General features: G+C 38.4%; 3 protein-coding genes across 3 annotated transcripts in view; 1 reads left to right on the top strand and 2 right to left on the bottom strand.

Annotated features, from left to right (window-relative positions):
- The first annotated feature begins 37 nt into the window (after window positions 1-37).
- On the top strand, window positions 38-2503 carry LOC100241722 (pentatricopeptide repeat-containing protein At3g49240, mitochondrial). The gene has a single exon (XM_010664554.3). It carries the CDS (start codon window positions 236-238, stop codon window positions 2195-2197), a length of 1962 nt encoding a protein of 653 aa, XP_010662856.1. The 5' UTR covers window positions 38-235; the 3' UTR covers window positions 2198-2503.
- A 3958-nt stretch (window positions 2504-6461) lies between these two features.
- On the bottom strand, window positions 6462-10499 carry LOC100252009 (E3 ubiquitin-protein ligase SINAT5). The gene is made up of 3 exons (XM_002277676.5): window positions 9891-10499; window positions 7600-7986; window positions 6462-7016 (listed from the first exon to the last, which is right to left on the bottom strand). Exons 1-3 carry the CDS (start codon window positions 10122-10124, stop codon window positions 6654-6656), a joined length of 984 nt encoding a protein of 327 aa, XP_002277712.1. The 5' UTR covers window positions 10125-10499; the 3' UTR covers window positions 6462-6653.
- A 1151-nt stretch (window positions 10500-11650) lies between these two features.
- The window catches only part of LOC100264001 (CLP protease regulatory subunit CLPX1, mitochondrial), a 7635-nt gene continuing 3185 nt past the window's right edge, over window positions 11651-16100 (bottom strand). The window contains exons 6-14 of the mRNA XM_059733797.1: window positions 15621-15695; window positions 15437-15514; window positions 14859-14915; window positions 13342-13412; window positions 13148-13247; window positions 12912-13016; window positions 12580-12642; window positions 12316-12438; window positions 11651-12079 (exon numbers count right to left, since the gene is read on the bottom strand). Of these exons, the coding sequence (XP_059589780.1) occupies window positions 11849-12079; window positions 12316-12438; window positions 12580-12642; window positions 12912-13016; window positions 13148-13247; window positions 13342-13412; window positions 14859-14915; window positions 15437-15514; window positions 15621-15695 (903 nt within the window). The 3' untranslated portion in view covers window positions 11651-11848. The remainder of the gene's footprint in view (window positions 12080-12315; window positions 12439-12579; window positions 12643-12911; window positions 13017-13147; window positions 13248-13341; window positions 13413-14858; window positions 14916-15436; window positions 15515-15620; window positions 15696-16100) is intronic.

The raw sequence follows: 16100 nt of genomic DNA on the forward strand, positions 1-16100 counted from the left end.
CTTTTAATATTTTCCCAAAATGTTTTCTTAATATTTTAGTAATTTTCCGAAGCACTCTCTCATTTTGTCATCTTAAACCCAGAAGCACTGAGCTCTGCCCACTTCCTCTTCCAAACCCATAAACCCTCCTAAAACCTCAATCTCAGCTACACCTGTCTCTCCCTCTTGTCCAACTCATAAACCACGTTAAAACCCAAATTTCAAACCCCATCTTCAAAACCCTGATCCAATCACCATGGCTCTCTCCAAAGCCAGCTTCTTCACGCAGCTCAAAACCCTAACCAAACCGCATCTCCACCACCCACCACCACCGCCGTTGCTCTCCCTCCGCCACCTATCCTTCGTCACCCCAGAAGAGGCTGCTGCTGAGCGGCGCCGCAGGAAACGCCGCCTCCGCATCGAACCACCGCTATCCTCACTCCGCCACCAACAAGCCCAACCCCGCCAAAACCCTAACCCTAATCATAACCCTAACGCCCCCAAGCTCCCAGAACCGGTCTCCGCTCTCTCCGGAAACCGCCTCAACCTCCACAACCGTATCCTCGGTCTCATTCGCGTCAACGATCTGGATGAAGCTGCCCTCCTCACTCGCCACTCCATTTACTCCAATTGCCGCCCCACCATTTTCACCGTCAACTCTGTCCTTGCCGCCCTCCTCCGCCAGTCCCGCTATTCCGACCTCCTCTCCCTCCACCGCTTCATCACCCAGGCTGGGGTTGCCGCAAATGTTGTCACCCATAACCTTCTCATCAACGCCTATCTCGATTGCCGCAAAACCGACACCGCCCTAGAACACTACAAACAATTGATCAACGACGCCCCATTCAATCCCTCGCCCACCACCTACCGAATCCTAATCAAAGGGATTGTTGACAATGGCAAGGTTGAGCGGGCTCTGGAGCTCAAGGAGGAAATGTTGGGCAAGGGTTTTGCAGCGGACCCGGTTGTGTACAGTTATTTGATGTTGGGCCATGTGAGGAACTTGAATGCGGATGGGGTTTTTGAATTATATGAAGAATTGAAGGAGAAGTTGGGCGATGTGGATGATGGGGTAGTGGTTGGGAGCTTGATGAAGGGGTATTTCTTGAGGGGCATGGAGAAGGAGGCGATGCAGTGTTATGCAGAGGCAGTTGGAGAGGGTTCTAAGATTAGAATGAGTGCAGTTGCTTTCAATTCGGTGTTGGATGCGTTGAGTAAGAATGGGAAGTTTGATGAAGCAATGTTGCTGTTTGAAAGGATGATGGCAGAGTATAACCCTCCAAGGCGGCTGTCCATGAATCTTGGGAGTTTTAATGTGATGGTGGATGGCTTTTGCACAGCAGGGAGGTTTAAGGATGCTATTGAGGTCTTCAGGAAGATGGGTGAGAAGAGATGTAGCGCAGACACGTTATCATACAATAATTTGATTGAACAATTATGTAACAATGGGATGTTGGCAGAGGCCGAGGAACTTTATGGAGAAATGGCAAATAAAGGAGTGAACCCAGATGAGTTTACTTATGTGTTGTTGATGGATACTTGCTTTAAGGAGAATAGGACAGATGATGGAGCTGGGTATTTTAGAAAAATGGTTGAAACTGGGTTGAGACCAAACCTGGCAGTTTATAGTAAGTTGGTTGATGGGTTGGTTAAAGTGGGCAAAATTGATGAGGCAAAATCTTTTTATGATTTGATGGTGAAAAAGCTTAAGATGGATGAAGCGAGCTATAAGTTTCTGATGAAGGCATTGTTTGAGGTTGGGAAGCATGATGATGTACTTAAAATGATTGGAGATATGCTGGATGATGATGCTTCTGAGTTTACTACAGATTTGCAAGAATTTGTTAAGGAAGAATTGAGGAAGGAAGGTAGGGAGGAGGATGTGGTGAAGCTTATGGAGGATAAGGAAAGGGAGAAGGCTGAAGCTCAAGCTAAGGAGGCTGCAGCTACAGAGGCAGCCAAGGCCAGTGCCAAGGCTGCTGTTTCTTCTTTATTGCCATCTAAATTATTTGGGTCTAAAGACACCGAGAATGAGCCTGATGTTGTCATTGGAAATACTGTTGAGGCTATTTCTGTGAATGAAGAAGTGGAGGATGTGGAACAAGAAAGCATTGGTGATTCTCCTGCAGAGTCTGGTTCAGAAGAAGCAACTAAAGCCCATAATTCAGCTGATTTAGATGTTAAGAGCGATGACAGGGCTGAGCAGGTAACAGTTTAAATGCACAATTCTTTGGTGATAGACTTGTGGGAAAAGGGTAAAAAATGGTTTGAAGTATGAGCCTCTAATGTCTTTTGTTGTGTAATTAAAGAATGTTGGAAATCTTGATGATTTCTTCTTGTTTAGTTCATCTTCTAGGTAATAGCGGGTTTATCCATTGAATCTTCTTTTGGAACCAGCAAGTTCCTATTGTACTGGAGTATGTGAACTCCCACCATAAAAGCAAGTATTGGAGTTCTAATATTATGTTTTTCTTCCTTTTTTTTTTTTTAATTGTTATACTTGAGTCCTCAAGTATTGATTTCATTTCCCTTGTTGTTTTCTTTTTATATACAAACGCAAATTGAATTAAAAAATGTCAAAAACAGGGGCACACCCTAAGTATACAGATGGTATACAACAAGAGCGCAACCAGGCTGCAGAAAAGAAAGAAAAGACCTAGAGAGAGAGACGGCTAGCCACAATGAAGGCCATAAAAAAATTTAGAAAAAGGGGACTGTCTAACTCCAGACCACTTTAATAGTGATCAGATAAACAGATTCCTCAAATTTTGGTTGGACAACTCTTCCTCTTGGAAAGTCCTTCGGTTTCACTCTCCCCAAACACACCAAAAAAGACAAATGGTAGCCAATCTCCATTTGTCCTAGTCCCTTAACTTTCCATTCTAGAAGAAGATTTCTCATTGAAGTCAGGAACACCCACACTAGTCTGAAAGATGTTAACAGCGAAGTCCAAAGCTCCCTTGCCTTATCACTATGTATCAAGATGTGGTCAGCCAATTTTTCACTGTTTTTGCAAAGGCTACACCTATTGACCTTGGACCATCCCCTCTTCATTAACATGTCTACTATTAAGATTTTTCCCTAAACTGCTTCCCAAGCAAAAAAACGAGTTCTAAGAGGTGCACACGAACCCCAAATCTCTTTGGCTGGGAATAATAAATTGTTTTCAGTCCTTAAAGACTTATAATATGATTTGACAGTAAACTTTCCCCGCCCATCATTCTTCCATACTAAGGAATCCTCCCCTTCTTGAACCTTTAATGCAGAAATATGTTCCAAAAAATGAGTCACCTCCTCCAATTCCCAATCTTGGAAAGATCTTCTAAAATGCTCCCCCAACAACAGCCTCCATCCCCTTGCCTCCCCCACAGGCCTGCCACAGTATCATATTTGTGGGCTGCAAGCCTGAAAAAGAGTAGGAAAAACATTCTGCAACTTAGAATCCCCAACCTAAGTGTCCCACCAATTACTCGTGTGTCTACCATTTCCAATATGGATACTTGTGTGACTACTATTTCTCTTGATGTTTCCACATACTGTTTGCTTGAATAAAGCTAATATGAATAGTTTCCTGTAGATGGGCATGAACTATTCATAAATCTTAACTGTTTTTGTGATGTTGATATTGTGAGTGTTAGCAGGGATAGAATTTGTTAATCTCTTGCCCATGTTGGAGAATATGCATGTGACTAGTTGTATGAACTCTAAGATTGTCTACTAAACCATGAATATATACTATTTAGTTCTTTGAAATGTTATAGCTTATCACAATCATGTAAGCAAAATGTACAAGTCTACCTCTGATGAGGATTGGTAATTATTGATGTTTACTGCCAAGGAGTTACTCCTGCTGTGTTTCTTCTGTTTGGATGATTGGGGAGTCTCCCTAGAGCTATGTCTGGTGTCTGCTTTGTGGGGTTGAGGGGTGTGGTGGGTTTTGCAGGTGGGGACTACATTGCTTCTAGGCTCTTTATAATAGGCATTTAAAACATTGTACTAGATTTGAAATGCTCGAATATGCTAGATGTTGAAAGAGCAGATTATAGGAGCCACAAAGAATCGGTCTGCACCTAGATGCCATGCAGGCATTGCATGCTCGTGAAGCAAAGAAAAAGGGGCCAACAGGATACGTTGAACTTGAGCAAAAGAGCACAGGCTGGAGCAAGATCTGTAATGAGATGAGACAAATTTAGAGAGTTAAGCAAAGCTATAGAGGATGTAAAGTTTGAAGATGGTTTCTTACTGGTGAAATGGTGCATGAAAGAAATTAAATATCAAAGAGCTTCCTTAGGGAACAGCTGATTGCTAGAAGTAGCACCTCTGTGATGCTGCTGCTGCTGAACTTTCTAGCATTGTAGGGAAACTGGCTTTCAAAAATCTTCCAACAAGCTAGATGGGGAACTCCAATGCCACCACTACAGGATCTAGCTTTTCTTAAAGGTGAGAAGTGTTGTAACCTATTGTCTGTGCTTGGTTTGTTGAGTTCAGAATTGCCTCTTCTCTAATTGCATACACTTTCTTCTACCCATGTAAGTCAATAATTCTCATTGTGAAAGATGGCTAATTAGATTAAGTAAATTACCTAAGATTGGGGGGGGGGGGGGTTTGTTGTTGGTGTTGTGAATTATGTGTTTAGAAACTTTTTCAAACTGAACAAACAATAACTAAGAAGATGAGAAATTAGATGCAAGACAATAATAAAGAGATAAAGAGAAGAAATGGAGTGGTTTGGTAAGCCGCCTACACCCATTCTTCTCAAGCTCTTAATAGAGTGAGGGTTTCACTATCTTTAAGACTTTTTAAATCAAAGTCTTCAAACTTCTTACACATGGATTCCAAGGTTCTAATGAACCTTCACACTCACTTCAAGTACTCAACCTATTTGAAGACTTTTCTCACACAAGGAGTAAATGAGAAGAAATTTAAAGCTTCCAATCCTAGAAACAAGTTTAGCTCACAATACAAGTAGAAGCGAGGATGGATTTGAAGGTCTACAAAAGAATATGCAAGTTTGGAATTCATTGCACTTTGAAGTAGAACTTTGAATAAGAGAAAGAATGTTTTTCCAATTGAGTGTGGTTGTTTTTTTGTTCATAAATGCTTTAAAACTTTTCAATTTATAAGTTTCTAACTCGAGAACCTTAAAAGCCACAAAAAGACCTTGATTGGTCGAACATTGATTTGACTAGTTCACTCATCATTAGGCATTAAATGCTTTACAAGTTCGTTGGGGTTCTGAACTCAATAGTTGATGTGATTGGCCCTCTATCACTCGAGGCTCTGCCTTAAATTGTTTATGTGCTAGTGGAGAAGAGAGGATGAAAATGTACCCTCGAATGGTTGGGCCCAATTAGCTCAATCGGTTCTTGACCCTGTCAACCAGTTGCACTATAAAGTGCTAAAAATGACTCAATTTGAGGTTTGGAACTTTCAACAACTTCGCTAACCATTCATAAAACCTTTTAGAATAAGTTTAAAAAAAAAAATTGGCTCAAAGTTTCAAATTAAAACAAAGATCCATCCAATTCTTTAATAAAAAAAATCCTTTTAAGCTTAAGGATGAAAACTAAACCTTTAAGTGCATGAAAAATAGTTTAGATTTTAAGTGCACCTACAAATACCATCTTACTATGTATCCTAGGTCACTTAAGGTCTTCAAGGTCCCAAGTCTTCACAAAATTAATCTTCTTCCATAGTTGCTTGAGTTTTCTTTAAAATTTACAATTAAACTTAAAAAATTCAACTTGACTTGAACCATTAGTACATTAACCTTGTTTTGTAAATATCAAAACTTAGTAGGAGAACCCTAGACTAACTCTCATGTTAACTCATTCCCATGTAGTTTAGTCACTTCCCTTTCCACTATTCTCCTTGGTTATCATGGTTGCTTTATTTCTGCTATGTAAGAACATTGTTTGCATCTGTTCATTCATTGATTTTTATCTGCGATTAGACTGCACTTTCAGAAATTTCAACATATGAATTAAGATTTTAGTTGCTTGCTGACGCTGGGTTTTCCCCAGTTTAGTGTCAGGCTGTCCAATTCTTCAGCTAATTAAGAAGAGAAGCCAACTTGACATTAATAAAAGAAAAAAAAAGGGATTCAAAACTCTTCCCACCAAAGTTGTTCTTTATATCAAGGTGGGTACAACATAGCAGTGGAATGGGATCATTCTGCAGCGTGAAGCAATCCATCTGGCTGTCCGCAAGCTTTCCACATTATGATTTCCAAATCCTACAGCTGCCAACTTTTACAACTGGATTTAGGTCTCTCTTGGACTTTTCCTATTAGTCTAAATTACTGGTGGGCTGCCAAGACTTCAGAGAGATGATGATTTTTTATTCTGTGGGTGCCTTTGAACTGATCTTCAGTTTATATCAGGTAAAGTAAAAGACCAAGCACATCAATGGCAAATAGCAGTACCCAGGGTAACTATAGTATAGTTTTATAGTATAGTTCCGGAGCAAAAGGCTATGGCAAGGAAGAAAAGCTGCTTATTTTACAATTTATAGAAGCTAAATCCTCCATTGTCTATATATAATTTTGAGTGTTCCCAACACTTTCATCCATTAAAACATACCGGAAAAAGTTGGCACAGGTACAACACACAAGGGTAAGGGGGCAGGACCTCAAAACACACAACAAATGAAAAATGCCATCAAAATCACCTGTGTTAGCTACAGAGGTTGGGTATGCACACACCAGCATCTTGATTCTGCTGTTCCTTCCATATCCTTCCTGTAACTCTCAGCTTCAGCTCCTTTCTGTCCCCACCGGAGAAGAAAAGTGCCATGTTTCTTTGGATAATGAGACCATCATGGCTGTCCCTGACCTTTCTATGGCTATCCCGGATGCTCCTTGGAGTACCCTCCCATATGAGTTTCCTTCCATTTGCACCAACCTCCAGGCTGTAACCATAGTTCCGTGCTTCATTCTCATCACCCATGAAACGAAGGAATGCCATATATACAGGGGACATGCCGAGTTGAAAGGCTTCGAAGTGAAGGCAAAAATATTGACCAAAACAATGGAAGACCTGAAGAAACAAGTAGGGAAGCCAGTAAAATAAGGGTGTGTAGCAGCAGTTAGAGATTGATGCACAAGCCACTAATGAAAATTAATTAAGATGATAGCAACAGGTTGAATTGCTTGAATTTTCAATGGTCCACTGGATGATCCAGCAACATCTTCGGTGTAACTACTTGCTATCAGATAGATCTGGTGACCAAATGCATGCGATCCTGAATATGTGCTGCACTGGATCATACTCAAAAAGTATGTTCAGTAGGATCACTAGGATGAAGTGTAGCCACACGGAAACCAAATTTCATTCCTTTTTGGCCACAATGACATTAGCAATTTCAATTCCCAAGTAGGACTAGATATTCATTCCGACACCATGGAAAACAAACCTAGAATGGTTTTATTTCCACATGGTTTGAAATGTTCCCTTAGAAAATGACACATCCATCAGACACACCAGCTAGTAATTTGTGCTCCAAAACACACCCATTATGGAAGGTCAAGTGTACCAAGGCAAGTTATATAATTTCTAATTTCTATACTTGGAGAGAAAACAAATCCAAATTGAAAATTTTAAAAAGTGATACTGCACTTACTGTTAGCATCCAGGTAGCATTTTCTACTTCACGGGGATTGGATTTTACATATCGATGGTTAAATGTACATCCAGTGTGCATGTCCACCTTGTGATCATCCCTGAGATGGGAAACTAAGAAAGGAATGTCCCCAACAACAGAGCACTCGGATCCAGCATATGGGCAATTGTATGGTCTGAAGTTGCATACTGCCTCATGCTTGAGTTTGCTGTAATAAGGAAATATCTCCGGGCAGCCCAAGGAGTAATACTTGCAAGGCAATTCAAGAGATTCAGCCACCTTCTCCAGTGCTAAGCACCTAATATCTCCAAGCTCCTGTCTACAAGTAGGGCACCTATTGTGAACCCTTGTTTTACAGGTAGAGCACAGGGTGTGTCCGTTGTGGCACTGCAAAGAAGTCAACTTGTTAAAAACCACGGCTCAATTTTTATGCCTTAAAAGCAAATATAAACAATTAAAAAGAGAGTCGAGGAAAAACGCATTTTTGATCTGTTTCTGAACCATACCAGGCAGTAGAGACCAGACTTTGCAATCAAACATCTTATTTGATGTGAAGGGACAAGGCAAGGACCAAACAAATAGAGGAGAAAACAAAATGTTGAGGAGAAGATGCCACAGAAATCAAAAGAAAGTGAAAAGGTGTGAGTCACTTGAATTTCTTAAATAGCTAAAAACAGGTGTCTTACCTATTATGGCTCTTCATGATGATTTATTCTTTTGGTGAGACTCTAGGTTGTGATAAGCATACATGGCAAAAGAAAAAAAAAATGTTTTAAGAACACATGGAACAATGATTAATCATCTTTCCATGGAAGAAAAAACATCTAGCTGGAATACGTTGACAATGCAAAGGAAGCAATCAAAAGGAAGAACAACCATTCAACAGTTCCACCCGACAAATCCAATGCAAGGTATAGCAAAATATAACAATCACAAAGGAAACAAGTTATTATGTGATCTACCAGTAAGTAAGAGAGACCAGAGAACATGGGAGTACACTATTGAAGAGCCGCTTGGAACACTAGTCTATTCGTAATAAGCAGAAATAGTGAAATAGTTACAATTAATTTATAAGATGGTTCAAAACCTCATAAAACTAGATAAGAACTTCCAGTTATCTTCTAGTTTTAGCAGAAACTAGAGGAATCAGTCTTCCAACTATAAATAACTGTCAAAAACCTTAAGATTTCAGATAATCAATAGAGAGAATCCCAGATAGAGATGGTGTTAAAATATGCCAACAAGTCTAATTATAAGAATATTCACATACTCCAACATAACTTGTCAAGCATATGATACTCATAAACTGTTTTAATTTCATACTATAAATGATAATAAAAAAATGCACTAGCATCTCTCTCTAAACTTCATAAAGCTGCAGATAACAATAGGAAAATTAAAGATGTTTGAATTAAAATTATGGGAGCAATAGCCTAACAGGAGAACGTATAATTCTTAAAGAATGGATTAAAGATCAGTCTTGTGTGTAACAATATCCTTTGTTTCTGAAGCTCTGGATGGATGGGGCAAAGTGCTTTCAAGATTATCCACTGTGATGTTATTTGATACAATCAAGGCAAGAAGACCAGCAGAATTGTTTATGATAAGTTTTGGTATCATACTATCATGGAGTTTCTTCTAGAGACAATTCAACATAATTCTTCTTAACGCATTACAATATAGGAGTTTAAAGGGTTCTCCCCATCATGAAAGTAGTCACTTCAAATTGACAACCAATTCGAATCAGCTCCAATATCAAAACAAGCAATCCACAAAAAACCCAAGTGCCATTCCATCCATATACCAAAATAAACCTTCAAATCCATTTGAAGAAATCATTTCATCCAAAACCCACTTGTAAAAACACATCAAACTCAACAAAAAAAACATACCAAAAAATAATCCATCAACCCCAAAAACCCCAAATCAATTTCCCTTGTTGATTGATTGATTGATTGCAATGGTATTACACAGGATTATCATTTTGTCGCCCTAGAAAATGAAATGCCCAAGTTCTCAATTGAGTGGAGATTTCAAAACATTGAAAAACCTAATACCCCAAATTCCAATATTTTTTGTTCCTTCTCCCACAATTCTCATCAACCAAACGGAGAATGACGAACGTATCAAATTCTCTATTGATGGGAGATTTCAATTTTCTTGCTTCCCAAACAATGCCCAAAACTCCAAAATTTCCCTTTTTCCCATACTTTCCTACCAATCAAATAGACAATAACCAATCCAAGAAACCACCTAAAGAGGAGAAGAAATGCGCACATATACACACTCACCTGGTGGATTGGTGGGTACATGGAATTGGTGCACACGGGGCACTCAAGCAATTCATGAACGCTGGTCGCCGGAGCAGTCGCCGGAGGAACGACGCCGTTTTGAAGAGGCTTCGACGAGAACTGATGAACCACATGATTGTGATTGAGATTGTGATGATGGTGATGAAGGTGGTGGATCTCCTCCTCTTCCATGCCATCCGATGACGATACACACTCGATATTATCCAAGTCCATTAACACACGCCCAGAACCCCTCTAGAAATTAAAAAGAATAAAATAAAATTCCCACAATTTTCAATATCTTCTTCTCTCTCTGCAATTTTTCAGTCGGTTTCTCGCGTTTTCTTTCAGGAGAGAGAAAATGAGAAAATGAGATAGATAGAGGAAGATGGAGAGAGAGGGTGGATGGATTCCGGAGAACCAAACAGCCCCTCAAAAGGAGGTTCTTTTCTTCCTTCTTCTCTCTATCTGTTTTTGTTTTCTTTTTCCCTTCGTTTCTTTTTCTTCTCTTTTCTATAACTTTCTCCCTCTCTCTCTCTTCAGAGAAGCGCGGAAGAGAGAGAGAGAGTGTTAACGACACCCTTAATGTCTTGAGTGGGACCGAGATCCAACGGCTATGTAATTTTTGACTGTTTTTCAATTTTTAGAAAATGCCAAACATAGGAAAAATTTTCAATTACTACTTTTTTTTTTTTGGAAAAAATTACAATCCTAGTGATTAATTCAACAGTAGAACGCTCATCATACGAAGCTAAAGAAATTTTACACATCAAAATACAGATTTAAGTGGATTATTTTTTTTCTTCTAAAAGTTTATTGCTTTAATTTGGTTGAAAGAAGGTTTAATAGGTTGAATCGGAATTGAAGCAAAATACATTAGATTATGAAGATATTATTATTGTTTAACATTAATCATATAATGTAGAAATGGGTTCTTCACTAAGAGTTGGATAATTTTACTTCTCATGAAAGCCTCTTTTAGCATGCACAAGACTGACCCATTCTCACACCATCCAATCTAGAGCTTCAAATTGAACATTTTTAGTAAATAAAACTGGCATAACCATTTAACATTTTATTTTATTTTCCTAGACATGGTTGTAGCTCAATGTGTTTACACACAAAAGGGCATGGATGATGCCACATTGTGTGTCAACAAATTCTATAGAGGGAGGAGAATGATGTCACATGGGCTATATAATTGCTTTTGGAAAGCCTTTCACTTCCCCCCCTCTCCACATGTGCCTCTGCCCTTTGCCCTTTGGCCCTTCCTTCCCCTTGCCCATGATTGGACACTCCAACATATTCCCAACACTTCTCCACCTTCACAAGGATAATTTTTACATATGCTTCTGCTCTTGGTGGTTGCTTCCATAATCTCATGATGTTGATGCCCTGCCAAACCTTAAAAGCCCCCCAACATTCGCATTTGCTGAAAAAACAACAAAAGCCCCCCTCCCCCTCCAAGGCTGGTAAACCCCAGGATAAACTAGAGGTGTCGACTTCGAGCCTCCCAAATATTTATTTAAGTAATGTAAGATAAAAGGGTATACCCACATCACCCATAGCGCTTCAATACAATTGAGATAAATGCCTCCCTGTCGGTGTGGGGAAAACAAATCAGAGGAGCAAAACAAGAGATGGGTTCATTTTCTCTGGTGTTCATCAATCCCCATCACTCAATTTTTAGCTGATGATTCATGGGGGTTTTGAGATATAAGTTTTTATGAACATTTGGGAATCCATCTTAAGGCACTCGATTCTGTTGATCAAATTAACAATCTGCATCACTAAATTGTGGAAAAAGGGTACATGGGTTGCTGCACAATTGAATGATACACTGAAAGCTTTCAAGAATTGTAGCATGGTTGCCAATTAAATCGTTCAAAAATTATGGTTTTCTGCTTAAACTTATTATGTACAAGTATGAGAACAGGAATTGATCTCCACCATGAGGTTTACATGCTGGCGACAATGGAAGGAATTTCTGCCTCTGCCTCGGCTTCACCATCAGAAGAGCCCTCCATGGGTGTTTCTGTCTCCTTTAATTTGTGTTGTGAAAGATAGCAGTCCAGTGCACCCTTTCCGTAAAGTATTTTGGCTCCAAATCCGTGTCCATCAGAGCCAACAGCCTCATCATCAACAACTACAGCATCAATGATATCATTTCCTGTTCTCACATCTGGGATCTGCAATAGAAATAGGATTCATCGTGTTACTATGGAAATTGCAATATTTCATCCATTTTTGTGGCCTCACATGCAGCAATAAGTAAATTTTGGACCATTCAAGGAGGAAAAAGGACGTGACTAGTGCTGGTTAAAATGCTTCTTGAAGCATATGTATCATCAGCCACTCAGTTGATTCATACAGGCAAAAGCTTGTAGGGTTCCAGCTTTATATCAAATAAGAAAAAGTCACATACCTCATACATCGCATTCATCAAAATATTCTCTAATATGGACCTTAAGCCTCGAGCACCCGTGTTTTTGGACATTGCCTTTCTAGAAATTAATCTCAGAGCATTTTTTGTGAAATGCAGCTTGACCTGAGAGAATGAGAATAGCAAAATCAGTATGGATTAAGGATAGTTGCATGGACGGATAATACAAGCCCACTAAGTATCTGGGAACAAAATTAAAAAATGGATTCCTAAGGATAAAGATATAGTTTGAGAAAAGAAACTTACTCCATTCATTTGGAACATCTTCTTGTACTGCTTCCCCAGAGCATTTTTCGGTTCTGTTAGGACCTACAAAATAAATCATTATTACTAAGTTGGACAAGATGTTGAGTTATCAGAGACAATTGAAAGCCACCAAGAAACACAGAATAAGTTTAGAATGGTGGCATTTGCAGGAGGAGGACCAGCAGGCTAATTCCATCAACTAGATATTTTTTTCCCACCAAAGATCCCTCCATGGGGGACAAGGGGTAGAAGTATTTGAAAGTTTAGACATATCTGCCAGAATTTCCTTTAGAAGACACATGATCAAAACAATTCATATTAAATCATATTACCTCAACAAGTTGGTTCTCAGTGAGAGCAGACAAACTAACAAGGATTGGAAATCGCCCAACAAATTCAGGTATTAAACCGTATGAAATAAGATCACTGCTTTCAACCTGCAAAACATGTTAAGAGTTCATATAGGGTGTGAATGTCTAATGGGCTTCAGGGGGAAGAAAGAAATTAGGGTGTTCTACAAAGAGGGCTATGAACTGTTACTTGTCAGTTGAAGTCGATGTGCACTTACAGTCTCCAATAATGATGATGCCACAGCAGCATCTGTCGGACCACCAGTTCTCATGTTTGCACGTACTGGTGCACCAAACCCAATAGAAGAATCTTGGCGTCTGAAATGGATGTAGAACACTTCAAGTTGCAGAAAAACTCCGCATGGATACCATTAAGAGGGAAAAAGATTTGTAATTTTCATAATGATACCACCTTTCAGAGATTGTTTTCTCTAGATCAATGAAGGCACCCCCACATATGAAGAGAATGTCCTTTGTGTCAATCTGTGAAAAGGAATAAACAACAAAAAACTGATCTTAAAGAGAGAGCAACACAAGTAAATTGAAAGTGCTAGCTAGTGAAGCTGGAACAGTCTCCAGATGGTTTTTTACCAAGAACTGGAATTGAATCTTAATATCATTAGAATTTTGGTCTTTGGGTCTAAGAGAGGGATAAATTCCATTTTTGTAGAGCCCATGGCCCAGTTGGGCTTCTAAAAGGATATCAAAATGAAAAAAATGGGACAAATGCAAATTCATTCAAAGCATGAGGATTCCAAGGGGATGCCAACCAAGTAAGATGTGAGTTACAATAACTAAAAAGTTGTAAGAAGGAAAAAAAAAATGCATGTTTTCTTTTCCTTCGATCATTGATATTGAGTGAATTAGCAATGAAAATAAAAAATAAGGAGAAAAAACCAACAATTCCTATCTCTTATGCTTGTGTGTAATGATTGACCTTATGTATCTGTGTGCATGAATGTGTGTGTGTGTGTGTGTGTGTATGTATCCCATTTCTCAAACCCTTAAAATTGAGATATTGATGTAAGTCATTGCCTGATAATCAAATTATTGCAGTATTTGATGCCTCTAAAACCATTAAACTTGGGGACTATGCTTTCCCAAGAAGTACTTCAGACAGGATTCCAATTGTGACTTTCTACTTTAATGCAGATAATAAAAAAATTCTTGGCTTTCAAGCTAAGTAAACCACAAAAATAGAGGAGAGAAATGCAGGCCACAAAACAAAAGAAGATGTGCTAAGGCCTATTTGGCAACAGTTTTGAAAATAATTATCAAAAAACAGTTATTGAAAATAGTTCTTAAAAATAGTCCTCAATTATTTTCATGAACAAAATTCTATTTTGGGAACTTAAATATGAAAAACAGTTTTCTTGGCTTATTCTTTATACAGATACCATGTAATTACATACAATACGAAAGTTCCCATTGAATTCTCCATACTTTTAATTGTTTATTGTTTCTCAGAATACTCTATGAAAAACTCCCTGAAAATCCCACAAAATTGTTTAGAACAAATTCTCAAAAAACTGGTTTCAATAAAAAAATTGTCAATCTGTACTAAAGAACCAAAAACTACTTTAAATTAATATTTCCAAACAGATCCTTAGCTTATCAATCATCCCAGAAAAATGAGCAAAAGTTTTTTTTTTTTTATTATTATTATTATTTTTAGAAAATGTGAAATTAGCTAAGTGACCCTACAAACTCTTTATGAAGTGATTTCAATTAGGCTAAACTAATTTAAGTATGGGCCACCGCCATCCCTTAAGGTAGTATATACAAGCATGTGTGTGTGCATGTATGTATTTGAGCAAGTATTTATAATGGCAAACACAATAATATCCATGTGCATGAATTGTTAAAATATATTCCTTTGAACAGCCACAAGTTTGCGACTTTGCATTCTAAACCACAGCACATAAATACCTGAATGTTGTCACCTCTGGGGTGCTTTCGAGCTCCCTTTTCTGGGACGTTCACAACCTAAGTCAGAAGGGGATACAAAGATTAGACATAAAAGTAACCATTCAATGTTCACCCAAGTGAATCTTTTTGCAATTTTACATAGTAAGTGTTTCCACTCAGTTTTCAGAACTAGTAGATTGATTCAAATATTGTGGGGTTGAGTCAGCGGTACTTTCTAATGCTTCAATACAAGAAATATGAAAGCAACAAAATGTTAAAGAAGAGTTTTTCCTTTTTAAAAGAAACATATAACACAGTAACTCATCAATTTTAATTATTTCGTTTTGCAGATTGAGCTACCCCATAAACCAAGTTTTCTTATTATTTGGGTGGTTCTTCAGATAAAACTAAGACAATGCACATCACCCAGAGTTTTCCCAGCCAGTGTGAATCAGCTTGCTGAATACAGATAAAAAAAAAGAAAAAAAAAAAGAGTTCCCCTTTGCATCAAGCTCAGAATGCTTCGGGTACACATTACCCACCGGAGTGAGAGGTTTCTGTAAATAACCAAGTTTCTAGCATGTAAAAGGTGTACTTACTGTTCCTTCCAGCATTTTTAGTAAAGCCTGTTGGACACCCTCCCCTGATACATCTCTGCTAAGATTGAGGCTCTCAGCCTATGAGCAAAAGGCAGAAGTATAAAAGGAATGCAGAAGAAAATAAGACAATTAAAAAACGAAACCAAATAAACTATTGTCAACCATCAACTAGCAATAGGGAAACCTTCTTTGTGATTTTGTCAACTTCATCAATGTAAACGATGCCCTGCTGGGCAGCTGCTACATTATAGTCAGCAACCTGAGAACATAACAAATCAGGATCACCAATCTCCAATGATTAGCATAGTTCATTTCCAATCAAAATCTCATAATACAGACACGATTCAAGATTTGTGGCCCCAACAGAAAATCAGTCTTGCTGATGATCAAAACAAAAATGTTTCATATTTTCTGGAACCCAGTTTTGAGATAAACTTTGTTCTTAATGAAGAACAATTATGAAATTCAATCAGAAAATTTAAATTTCTGTAAAGGATTACTGGCATCTAAATCCCAAAACTAGACGTAGAATGCACAGTTCATGCGCATATTTTCATGAAAGTAAAGAATTGTTCACCAAATACCTATAATATTTATATAGAATAGGCTTCATGAAGAATTTCCATTCATTTCTGTTATTTTACATAGAGTGGATTTATTCATG

This window comes from Vitis vinifera, chromosome 16 (assembly GCF_030704535.1).
Source record: "Vitis vinifera cultivar Pinot Noir 40024 chromosome 16, ASM3070453v1".
NCBI classification, from domain to species: domain Eukaryota; kingdom Viridiplantae; phylum Streptophyta; class Magnoliopsida; order Vitales; family Vitaceae; genus Vitis; species Vitis vinifera.

Coding starts and splice junctions, on each gene's coding strand:
- LOC100241722 (XM_010664554.3), top strand. CDS start 236: ATGGCTCTCTCCAAAGCCAGCTTCTTCACGCAGCTCAAAACCCTAACC.
- LOC100252009 (XM_002277676.5), bottom strand. CDS start 10,124: ATGGACTTGGATAATATCGAGTGTGTATCGTCATCGGATGGCATGGAA. Junction 7,987..9,890: donor TGTACCCACCAATCCACCAG/GTGAGTGTGTAT, acceptor ACTTCTTTGCAG/TGCCACAACGGACACACCCT. Junction 7,017..7,599: donor ATGCTACCTGGATGCTAACA/GTAAGTGCAGTA, acceptor TTGTTTCTTCAG/GTCTTCCATTGTTTTGGTCA.